Source organism: Podarcis tiliguerta, assembly GCF_965153285.1.
Source record: "Podarcis tiliguerta genome assembly, chromosome: 11".
Lineage (NCBI taxonomy): Eukaryota > Metazoa > Chordata > Lepidosauria > Squamata > Lacertidae > Podarcis > Podarcis tiliguerta.
Window position 1 is genome coordinate 1,458,615 of NC_139544.1, and position 12,617 is coordinate 1,471,231.

The 12,617-nt window shown below is 39.7% G+C and overlaps 1 protein-coding gene across 14 annotated transcripts in view; it reads right to left on the minus strand.

The window, feature by feature from the left end:
• The window catches only part of TRPM3 (transient receptor potential cation channel subfamily M member 3), a 387,333-nt gene that overhangs the window by 117,828 nt on the left and 256,888 nt on the right, over nucleotides 1-12,617 (minus strand). For 12 of the 14 annotated variants that reach the window (XM_083403305.1, XM_083403294.1, XM_083403299.1 and 9 more), the window contains exons 2-3: nucleotides 5,451-5,530; nucleotides 3,255-3,459 (exon numbers count right to left, since the gene is read on the minus strand). In XM_083403305.1, coding sequence (XP_083259431.1) covers nucleotides 3,255-3,459; nucleotides 5,451-5,530 — 285 coding nt within the window. Of the gene's footprint in view, nucleotides 1-3,254; nucleotides 3,460-5,450; nucleotides 5,531-8,918; nucleotides 8,943-11,690; nucleotides 12,157-12,617 lie in introns of those variants that run through there. The other 2 variants (XM_083403297.1, XM_083403298.1) reach the window with 2 other exon arrangements.

Sequence of the window (12,617 nt, forward strand, 5' to 3'; positions counted from 1 at the left end):
CATCATTCCATGAATTAAAAAGACATGGGAATAATTCATTAGGATTTTACTGAACTTCTGTACAATGGAATTTATGTGGAAGTTAATACAGAACCAGAACTCAGAAGCATTTGGTTGAAAATCCATCTGTTAACATATAGTTTGAAGAGAAGTGCTACTTAACCAAATAAAATGAAAAATACAAACTCAATGAGAGTAAGATGATTTTGCTTAGTTGATTTTCCAGGGGTTGGCAGACCTGCTGTCTGCAAAGGCCTTCTTAGGTGCCCCCAGGGTGAACCAAAATCTACAGATTCCTGGATTCCTTTCCCCCCCTTTCTTTTTCTTTTTAATGTACGCTTCTAGTATTTTTTAAAACCTGAGACATGAGTCAAAACTGAGAGAGAGGAGGAAAACATATGTATGTTTGTGTAGACTGTGAGAGGGAGATAAAGTGTGTAAGAGAGGTGGGGGGAAGAGACATGTGTGGTCTCTCTCTCTCTCTCTCTCTCTCGTGTGTGTGTGTGTGTGTGTGTGAGAGAGAGAGAGAGAGAGAGAGGTGCCAAGCATGAGCCTGTGTCAGAGAGTGTGATGTGCCCACGTGTTGTTATCAGACTGATCTAAAAAATGGCAAAACTTACTCAGCTCACTCCACAGTAGTCATGGAGCAACTTGCTAATGAACTCAGGAGAGTTTACAACTCATATAGCATGGGAGTCTCTGTGTCAAGTTGCTTTGAGCAAGTCACTGGCTGCATTCAGAGGAAACTATAAACTATGTGGATGTGCCAAGGCAAATCTCAGCTTCTCAAACTCCTTTCTCCACTCTTTCCCTCTAACGTGGCCACAAAGAGGTTTCACTTTCATTTTTATCTGATGGCTTAGAACAAATGGCTTAGAACAGGGGTGGCCAACTCCCATGAGACTGCGATCTACTCACAGAGTTAAAAACTGGCAGTGATCTACCCCCTTTTTTAGGGGTTCAGGTCTAAGTTGTTGAGCTTTTGGGGAAAGGAAGTAAGCACCATTTTGGGGGGTGGCTCAGGCCAAAGTTGTTCAGCTTTTTTTAGGGGAGCCAAACTGGTTGAGTTTCTTTGGGGGGAGCCAGTGATCTACCACAGACGTCCAGTGATCTACCGGTAGATCACGATCTACCTCTTGGACTTAGAACAAAGGGGAACTGGAGAGAGGGAAGAGTTTGCTGTTACCTCCAAATGCAACCACTCTCAGTCTCGTCTATCTCATAATATTGTGAGGATCAAACAGGGTAAGAATTTGAAAGTGGCTTCTTTCTTCTGCACTGGAAAAACTGAACTGTAGTTTACAGTGGACTGATGAAGCAGAATGGATATGGCTTGACTTATATGAAAATTCACAATTGTGGCACATTATTTTTGAAGATGATGAACCGGCAACACCATTAACACTACAGCTTACAGGAGAATAATAATAAATGGAGTGTTGTGGCCTCGAGTTTACTAAATTATATTGAAATGGATGAGCAAGTTCAGTGCACAATGTCTAGCTCTAATAATGATTTTCTCAAACATGGTAGCTGTCAGAAAGTATTAGATTGCAGAAAGAGTTTATTCAATGTTTGCTAGAGGAGCAAGTACCAGGCCTGCCCAACTGTTTCTCTTCATGCCTGCAGCACTGCAGTCAGAAGCCGAGGGCAGCGAGGGACCTTGACATGGGGTAATCAAGGTTAACAAGCTTCAGTGAGAATGAAGGGTTGTTGCCATGTGATTTTGTGTTGTTGAAAGACAAGTTTCTGGGTTTGAGGAATTTGGCTTTTTAAGCTTCAAATAAAATTTTATAACTATTGGAATGAAAAAAGTAGTAATGCCTTTTCCTAAACTATGTCAGTCAAACTCTATATGTCTCAATTTGTAGGTAGCTGGCCTGAACTTCCTGAATGCCTCTTTATGGGGCTCATTACTTTTGCCAATTAGCAGTTATTCTACACAGCATTGTAGACAGCATGAATGTCAAGGAAATTTGAACAGAAGCTTGCAGTTTAACCATAAAAATACTGACCAGGCAAATGCTACCAGGTAATGTGGCCAGCCTTCAGTAAAGCTATCATGTTAACTTGAAAATTAGTAAGATAATCAATAGAAATAAATTTCAAGTGAACACGAAGCAAAGAGCAAAGTATCTTCTTTCTGTGAAGCGAACAAATTACTTTTATGGAGATAAGCTGAAAAATTATAAAACCACACATGGAGGTTTGCATTGTGTTTTAAAGTTACATCAGTATCTAACAGTGCCTGATGTTTTCCTTGGAAGTCTGACAATAAGCATTCCCTCATTTAATAAATGTGACACACTGCACTGCAGATAGAATTTGGTTCTTCTATATTAAAGAATAACAATTTTAATAAACAATACATTTCTGTTACATTTTTTCTTACTGCAGAAAGCAGTGGGAGTTGATCTGCTGCTCACCCATCAGCAAAACTGATAAAACATTTATTTTATTTGGCAACAGTATCTAGTCCTCTGGGGTCACTTTATTCTAAGCCGTCAGGCTCACATTTATCTCCAAAAACTACTGTTTGCCAACAATGTGAAACATCTTCCTATTGAACATGAGCTCACTGTAAAACTGAGCAGAGTCTTTTGTATTGTATTAGAACTTGCCTTTCAATTTTAGGAAAGAACAAGGTAGATGCCTTCCTAGAGACGGAGGGCAGAAACATGGAAACACTGCTGAAAATGAAGGCCATGTATTGGCTCTCTACTCCTTTTGATTTTATTGTATTCCAATATAATTACACTTAAGCCCCATGCCTAACTGCAAACATGCTTGGAAAAACATTTAGGAATTACTGAGTTAGACTATTGGTTCAGCTAGATCAGTATTGTCAATCCTGATTGGCTGTGGATCCAGAGCAGTCTTCCCCTGCCCTACGTGAACATGTTAAGGATTGAACCTGGAATCCTTTGCATGTACAGCATCTGTTTTGTGACTGAGCTGTGGTTCTTGGCCACATATCCCACACACCCATGTTTCTCCCTCTTCCCCACTGCTATTTCCCCCACTGGCTACCTTTTAGGTTGCAAGGCTCCTTGGAAACATGAATCTGCCCATATTACTGATGCAACTCTGTAATGCATCAGTGATGCTAATGTACATGGCGGAATAATCTGCACCATTCCCTAGAATGTGCACCCAAGACACACACACACAGAGAGAAATAAAAGCAAACATGAAGTAAGGAACTTATGAAGTAAGGACCATGTTCTGGTCCAAATTATGAGGGTTTTAGTTACCATGGCTTTATTCGAGTGACCTCCACCTTGGAACTCAATGGTTCCAAAAGCATCGGTGGGACTGAGCTGAGTGTGCTTGCTGATTGACCACTTCTCTGACTGGATGTCATTTCGAGCAAGCCGGCTTTCATTCTTCTCATTCTGAATAATGGAGATGCTTGGAGTAAGTCCCACATGTTGACCTATTAGGCGCCCACAGCAACACCTACGGCATCAAGCAAAAATTACTTGTATTTCTTCACAAAGAGGCAGATGAGATTAAATTAAGCCATTGTGGCTACTCAAGTAAAACACTTCAATCTTCAAAACAGTTTCCCTCTCAGTAGACATAGTTAGGATACAAAGATAGGTGAAGACAACCACACAGAACTCCACAATAACTTTAATAAAGGTGCTGGTGGAGCTTTTCTCATCCCTGTTGGAGATGCTATACCCGCCAACATTCTCTTTAAGATAGTACTATTCAAAGGTACACATGGCTGGTCACTCTGATGCAGATCAACTTTGATTTTCATTCCTTTATGTCCACAGGCTCAAAGGTAAATGTCAAATGAAACCATGGCCCTCTAGATGCTACTGCACTAGAAATTCCATCTTGTGGAGTTCAACATCTGGAGGCCCACCAGTTCCTCATCTCTCTTCACAGGCAATAAGGTGACACCTTTTATTGGCCAAATTGTGGACCAGTACCACATGGGTGGCGCTGTGGTCTAAACAACTGAGTCTCTTCGGCTTGCTGATCAGAAGGTCGGCGGTTCGAATCCCCGTGACGGGATGAGTTCCCTTTGATTGGTCCCTGCTCTTGCCAACCTAGCAGTTTGAAAGCACGTCAAAGTGAAAGTAGATAAATAGGTACCGCTCCGGCGGAAGGTAGACGGTGTTTCCGTGCACTGCTCTGGTTCACCATAAGCGGCTTAGTCATGCTGGCCACATGACCCAGAAGCTGTCTGTGGACAAACGCCGGCTCCCTTGGCCAGTAAAGCGAGATGAGTGCGCAACCCCAGAGTCGTCCGCAACTGGACCTAATGGTCAGGGGTACCTTTACCTTGGTAAAGGTAACTTTGGAATGCTGTATATGAACTGCATATCCAGATTATGAAATTACCTTTGTACAACTGTTTTTGTCTTATTGCAAGCAAACATCCACAAGACATACCCCAAAGCCATTTCAGGCTGCAACAATGGCCCTCAGCACCAGCCTTTGTACAGCAGCATGTCTTTAACTTACATGAAATCATTGCAAGAGAGCCTTTTCACATATTCTTGGTGACACCGTGGAAAGGTTATATTGCAGGGATTTCAAGTAGCTTAAACATGAGCTTACACAAACTGAAATAATTGATACAATAAATATTTTTGCCACTATGGGCTAATAGAACTTGAAAACATTTAAATTTCCATGATACTTCAGAAAAATTACACTTTTAAGAAATGGAAAATGGTAAGAAATGGTCATTTAAATATTGTCCCAACTTCTTCTCAAAGGCTGTATTACGTTAAAAAGATATTTTACTTATAATGCAGAATACAGTGGTACCTTGGTTTGCAACCGCTTTGGATTACAACCGCTTTGGATTACAACCGCTTTGGATTACAACCACGCCAAACCCAGAAATGCGTGTCTCTTTTTTTGGATTACAAACCATTTTTTTTGGAGGCCCCATTGGCGAAAGAACGCCTTGGGTTTCAACCTGTTTTGGTTTACAACCAGACCTGCAGAACGGATTATGGTTGCAAACCAAGGTACCACTGTATATGTATTTTCTGTTAGCATTCATGTTTTTCATGCAAGAACAGCTATATCTCTAACCTGAAGTATTTTCCTGGGTAAAGGAAAATTATTATTATTAAATTTGTATACCGCCATTCATCCAAAGATCACAGGGAAGTTTACAACATAAAAATTCAAAATTAGAACACAAAATACATAATAAAAACAAAAGCAAACCAATACTCCCACAAAGACATCTAAAAGAACATAGAATGTTAATTAGCCAAAGGCCTGATTAAAGAGCTACATTATGTTCAAATTCATATTGTGTCCATCTTAGTTTAATAACATTTGTTGCCTGGCAATTACCAGAATAGAGCTGTTTCTTCTCTGACAGGTATCAAAAGCCAAGATCCAATGAAATATAATAGGTTAAGTATAAGCTGTCATGAAAAGCAAGTTCATCGACAAAAGCCATGCCATACCTATGGGGGTCTTTGGTGCTGGGTATGATGTGAACACATTCCCTTTTGTAAAATGCTCTTTCTATCCATGACTTCTGAGCCTGAAAAAGAGATGAATAAAAAATCCATAAAATAAATTTCCTGTTCAATATCATTTTTAAAGGACAACAAAGCATTTAACATAGGATGCTCCACAGTAGCAAAGTTTAGGGGTTGTGTTTTTCAATGAAAGGCTCCACTGGCATTTCTTGTGGGGCTTCATGGATTGCATACAGCATTAATATTAATATAATCAACAAAATAAAACAAATGAAAATAACGATACATTAAACCTCTCCAATTGGTGAGAAACCCCTTGACATTACATTCTTTTTGCTGTTTTGAAATCACTTAAAACAACTACAGTGGTACCTCTAGATACGAACGGGATCTGTTCCGGAGCCCCGTTCGCATCTAGAGGTAAATGTAACTAGCGACGGCACGTCTGAGCACGCACGTGCTGCTTTTCGCCGCTTCTGCGCATGCGCGTGACATCATTTTGAGCGTCTGTGCATGCGCAAGCGGTGAAACCCGGAAGTAACGCGCTCCGTTACTTCCAGGTTGCCGAGGAGCGCAACTCGAATGCGCTCAACTCGAAGCATATTTAACCCGAGGTATGACTGTATTTTGCATGGGGATCACTGAACACATCTGACTTCTTAATTAAGTCAAAGATCAGAATCCACTTGTTTAGTGGATTCTGGTGTGTGATTCTTCTATGGCAGGATTAGAATATAGATTATCATACAATTCATACTGACTTCCTTGAAAAACAGGGAATCCAGAAGCAGGAAGGTGTAGAATGGATTTTGTTCTGCTTCACAACCAGAAATATTTGTGAAATTTTGTCAACATTCAAAAGTTCATTCTGGCACCAGATTAACACCAGCACCATACACTTGTACACATCTCTTTAGAAACCATCCATCAAAGTGGGACACACCTGGAGAGTCCTTAAATGAGCCCTTAAGTATCAGCCCTTTCCTTCCTGTAGTGTAACACATATTATCATCATTTCCACTGGGAACATAGGAGGAAACCTGGTCTAACTTTGTCTATTCCTATAGGTGGGTTGTTGTTTTTTAAGTTTGTTTCTGTTACCTTTCTGTGTTATATCCCTTTCAAAGATATATATCTATGTTATATCGCATTCTCAACAAAAAAAATATGAACAAGAGAGGAGGACATAAGAAGCACCAAACAAGGGGAGCCACAATATAAAGCAGCAGTTACATTTGAACATCAGCAGACCAAGTTGTGCCGGAAAAAGAACAAGAATGCTGAAGTTGCATTGAGTTCCATACAGCTGTGCAATTTTAGACTCTGGACTTAATGGTTTTATGATGTCTTCCTTTAGAGAGACTTGTGAATCACTTCAGTGCTGAAGCACACAATTAACATTTTTCTTCCCTCCCCGTACCCCATTCCATGATTTACAACTGCATCCACATGCAAAAAACAAGCTAAAATCATTTTTCCAACCCTGATTAAAAAGAAGAAGAAATACTCTGATGACAAGGGTAAAAAAAATTGAGTTTGTTTCTGTTGCCCTGATGATAAACAGGGAATAATCACCATTTTGTTGTAGCAAATGATCATATAATACAGAGATTTCAACCTTTTTGAGTCCATGGCTCCCTTAACCAACTACATTCTTTCTGCGGCTCCTTTGTGGGGCTCAGGAGCCCAGTTAGGTCCCCCCTTGCCTGCAGAGCTGGCAGCCCCCAGCCCTTTTTGAACAGCTTCCCTCAGCCTCCCCTCCTCTTCCTTCTCCTTAGGAGCCCCAAAGAGCGGAGCTTATGGCCAGGGCTGCTGCAATAAACAGCTGTGGAAGCCTTTGGGAGGCAGAGATGCAAGAGGGCTTCAGAGGAGGGAGGGAAGGAAAGAGGGACAGAGGCCAGTGTTGTCTGCGGCACCCCTGACCATCCTTCAGGGCACCCTAGGGTGCCACGGCACACTGGTTGAAAACAACTGATATAATAAAATAAAATTAGCACCTGTAAACATGTACACCTCTTGTCTGCCCCCTGACTATATAACATTTTACTAAAGAAGAAGAAAAGGGGTGCTGTGATGACCCAGTGTTAGCCCTAGCAGGATTTGGCATGTCCACGCCGCCCCAGGGGCTCATGCAGGGCCTGTTTACCAGATCCCACCATCTGCTGCTCTCTAGGTCGTCATTTTCACCCCCCCCCATGCTGTGGATTTCAGGCCAGGGGTCAAGCCCTAGCTGAGCCACTCCTTTAGCCAGGCTGCCTGTTGAGATTCGCTGCTCTATTTGTTTCTCTTCTAGTCTTTTTTTTGCCCATTGGCAACAACCTCTTTGAGAGAAACATGCTTTCTGAATCATGTACAGTGGTACCTCGGGTTAAGAACTTAATTCTTTCTGGAGGTCCGTTCTTAACCTGTAACTGTTCTTAACCTGAAGCACCACTTTAGCTAATGGGGCCTCCTGCTACTGCCGCGCCACCAGAGCACGATTTCTGTTCTCATCCTGAAGCCAAGTTCTTAACCCGAGGTACTATTCCTGGGTTAGCGGAGTCTGTAACCTGAAGCGTCAGTAACCTGAAGCGTCTGTAACCTAAGATGCCACTGTACCATCAACAGAAGCTGGTATCACCCTCAATCTGCATCTAGCAGCATGCAAAGATAACAAAATGAAAAAGCTCAGAAATGAACAAGCAAAAAAGCATGCAAAATCTTAGCTTCTGCTCATTCTGGAGAAGCCATTCACTATGTGGATGCTATCTTTAAAAAGAGCAGGCGGTATCAACAGGGTTTTTGTTCTCAAGTAGAGTGGGTGTGCATTGGGTCAGTGGGGAAAACTAGCAATATCATAATTTTTATAATTCTTAAAATTATCTTAATTTTCTAATGGCACAATTCTATGCACTTTGACTCAGAAGTGGGTAAGCGGGTAAGCCTAAGTAGCCTATTTCAAGTCAATATGATGTTTTTAATAATTAATCTAAGGACAAAAAGTACAACTCCAGCAATTAAGAGATGACCTCCCTCCCCCCTCTGAATTTAGATATATTTAGAAGACATGCAAAGAAACAAAATGCATTCAAAGATGTTGATTAGAGCTGATGAGATTTACATGAGTGCTTATGGTAGCTATAGGCTATGTGATAAAAGACTGTTGCTACAATCCTAAGCACACAGTTACTGTGGTGCAAGTGCAAACATGCTAAGGAGGAGTAGCATGCATTAAATGCCATTTATACCTAAAACAGCAGCCCAGTCCCTTGAATATACTTCCTGCTACTTCAGCTTTGAAAAATTAATTGCCATAGTTCATTTCTGACTAGAAGGAACAGTGTTTGTTCCATTAACATTCTTCAGGCTATATATGAATTTTTCAGAAGTAAAGCTTTTCATAAATGAATACCCTATAAAATATCATCGGAACAGTAAAAGACTATAGACATATCAAAATGATTTTAGTACCAGATTATATTTTAATGATTTCCTCTTTAGTATCCTACATCCACCCTACAATGGGAAAGCCAAGTATAGGTATCCTTGATGTAGCTGATGCTCTGATCTTAAATTTGTTAAGCAAACCTGCGGTGGCACAAGTCAAAATGCAGCCCTGTACTAAAGAAGGAAGAAATGGTTGTTTCTCACATTCCAGGAAAATGGCATGGCAGAGCACACATTCCCAGTACAAGCCTTGGCCAGTGCTAAGGGCACGGAAGGAAATGATGAGTGCTGGGGTTTGGAAAACACTTTAAACAAGTTTTCACAATGAGGGTTTATAATACCTTATCATAATTTGTTTGCTTTGCCTGAATATTCTTTCCACACATATAAGAGTAAGCTTGATCATGTTTAAACTAATAATTAGGATTGCATGCAGTGGGGTAACCTTAGCTAACCTCTCATGAGTTCTGATTTCACAGAAACCCATGTTTGCCATGCTAAAACACCCACAGAACCCTATTTGAACTTAATTTGTATGCACAAGATTGCAACCTTATTTAATTAGAAGTCAAAACACACAAAACATAAAATGAGGGCACAAATTTATTTTGCAATGAACAGGTGTTGGCAAAACATGTAGTTAGCACGTTGTAGCAGAAGCAATTGAAATAAATGATTATTTTATAGAAACACACTGTTCCTGTCCTTGAAGTGTGTGTGCATCTGCGTAATTGTTGCCTTGTGAAAGTATTACATACTAAGAGAAAATGGTTAATGATTCATTTTTCAAAGAATTACTTGAAATATGAAACACCTTATGCTTTATTGAATTGCATTGGCTCACTTATTTAGTTTAATATTTAGGTGACTGGAGTGCTGATAGTCATCGTTCCCCCGCCACGTAAATATTAAAATGCTATTATGTGTTAAATTTTATTGGATAGCTGCCTAAAGAATTTCCTAGTACAAAAATACCAAGAAGCAGCTATTTTATCCATATTTCTTGGTTCACTTATGAGGTTTTATGAAAATGTACATAAACTATTCAAATGTTGCCACTGATGAATTTGCCCATAAAATATTTCTGGAGCGCTATCTTTAAAATTAAGAGAAATTAAGACACGCCACGAAATTAAGAGACGCCTGCTTCTTGGAAGGAAAGCAATGGCAAACCTAGACAGCATTTTAAAAAGTAGAGACATCACCTTGCCAACAAAGGTCCGTATAGTAAAAGCTATGGTTTTCCCAGTAGTGATGTATGGAAGTGAGAGCTGGACCATAAAGAAGGCTGATCGCCGAAGAATTGATGCTTTTGAATTAAGGTGCTGGAGGAGACTCTTGAGAGTCCCATGGACTGCAAGAAGATCAAATGCATCCATTCTTAAGGAAATCAGCCCTGAGTGCTCACTGGAAGGACAGATCCTGAAGCTGAGGCTCCAATACTTTGGCCACCTCATGAGAAGAGAAGACTCCCTGGAAAAGCCCCTGATGCTGGGAAAGATGGAGGGCACAAGGAGAAGGGGACGACAGAGGACAAGATGGTGGGACAGTGTTCTCGAAGCTACAAACATGAATCTGACCAAACTGCGGGAGGCAGTGGAAGACAGGAGTGCCTGGCGTGCTCTGGTCCATGGGGTCACGAAGAGTCGGACACGACTGAACGACTAAACAACAACAACAACATCTTTAAAATGCAGCTTAGAGAAAATTATTTGCTGGTCTAACAAGGTTAAATTTAAAAGTAAAATATGAAACACTCTGTTAAGTATAAAAGAATTGCCTGATTAGACCTGACAACAATCTTTCTAATCAGACTTTCTGTTACTTTGCTCTTTTAATTATTATTTTAATGTGGCCATTGTTCTCATGTTATTAATTACTTTTATTAGGTTTATTGCATATTTTATTATTGCTTTGTTTTAATTTTTAGTGTAAGCTTGCTTTGGATAAACATTATAGCAGAATATAAAAATCTTAAAGAAATAAAAAGAAGCTACTTAGAATTTCACAAGCAGAACGTATCCCATCATTTGGTGCTAAGTAGTATTTTTTGTGTCGGCTGATAGGAAAGATATTAAGATCAATTGACAAAAGTTAATAAATAAAATTGTATACAATATATTCCCGAATTTCAGCTATAGCAATAGACTACCAATAGAAAAACAGTAAAATATTTATTACTATAATAATCTGCCTCTAATTTTCAATTATATCATTAATTTCAAATTTGTGAAGTTAGGCAAAAATCTGTCTTGTGTGGTACTGAAGTATGAAAAAACCCTTCATTGTTTAAAAAATATTTGAACCACTACTGTCTTTTCAGCCCCAAGGAAACTATAAATTACTTATTAATAATTACTGATTTTCACTGCAATCGAAGGAGAAGGCCTTCCATTCTACAGGCCAAACCAGCCAGTCAGTAAGAAATGCATCAGTGGCCATGAATGCAGCATATCAGAACTAATTTACATTAACAGATATTGCAGAATGAAGGCACAAAAGCAAAAACAATTGTTTAATGAATCTGCAATTATCAATTACTTCTGCATGTTAGATATAAGCAGTGGATAATAAACTGTGAATGATAATGTATTTCATGAATGAAACAAATTTGTGATCCATTTTTTCACCATCATTATTCTATAGATTATTCTAGCACTAAATAGCAAAACATACAGTTACTTGTAAATGTATACATTCATAGTGGGAGTTTAAATTTGTTCCTGTCTTATATCCCTGAAATATTTTGTTACTAAGCACTGCCACCAAATAATAATAATGTTAGTTATGATTTACCTGATCATCCGCCTTTGAGTCTGTCTAAAGTTCTCTCTGGGCAGTTTGTCCACATTTCTGCTGCTGGTCATTCTACTACTAATAATTCACTCCTGACCGCCCACCAGCAAAGTCATTCATTCCATTCTTGACCAAGAGATGTTAAAGTAAGCAATGAACTTGCGCCCATTAGCTGCTTGGAATGTGCCGCCATGGGATTAGCCTCATTAAGAGTTCTACAGACATCCACTTGCAGCTCCAAAACGCGGCTTCGTTTGAACATCTAATCTGACGCCAAAAGAAAAACAAATCCCCCGAGAGCTTGGATTTAACTGGCACAAGCCCTGACAGGCTGTTGGGCTTTTGTTTTTTGCTTTTTTTCAATTATCAGAAAGAAGGTCTTGTGAAAGTGTGATAAGGTGTTCTGAGTCCTGAAAGTTCAACTCAGGAAAGCAAATCCTTCAAAAGAAACAGTGTACTAAGCTGGAAATAACCTGAGCCCACATGATGTATATTAACTCTCCAAAGAATAAAACCCTCTGTGTTGGTTTAGCAACTGCTGGGAATTTCTATATATTGGGAGGGGGGAGAGATTCATCAACAAGCGTGTATCAAAAGTGCTGGTTGCCTTTCAGAACAATGTTTATCTTGTAAGAAATGTAACATTTAAAAAGGTTTAAAACTTAAATCTTTTGATGAACAGAAGCACAGAAATCAGAAGTTAAAGGTTTGAATTTCATGAGGATAGATTAGGGCAGAAAGTGGGAGAGATGGACAATGAGATTATAAAAAGAACTGTTGGGAAAGATATCAGCTGCCTCCACAGATATACCTTTAAAGCACATTCAAAGCACATTTCTCTTCTTCAAAGAATTCTGGGCCCTGTAGGTTTTCAAGGCACTGTAGGTTACCCCTCAGAAACTGCAGTAACTAATTAATTAATTAATT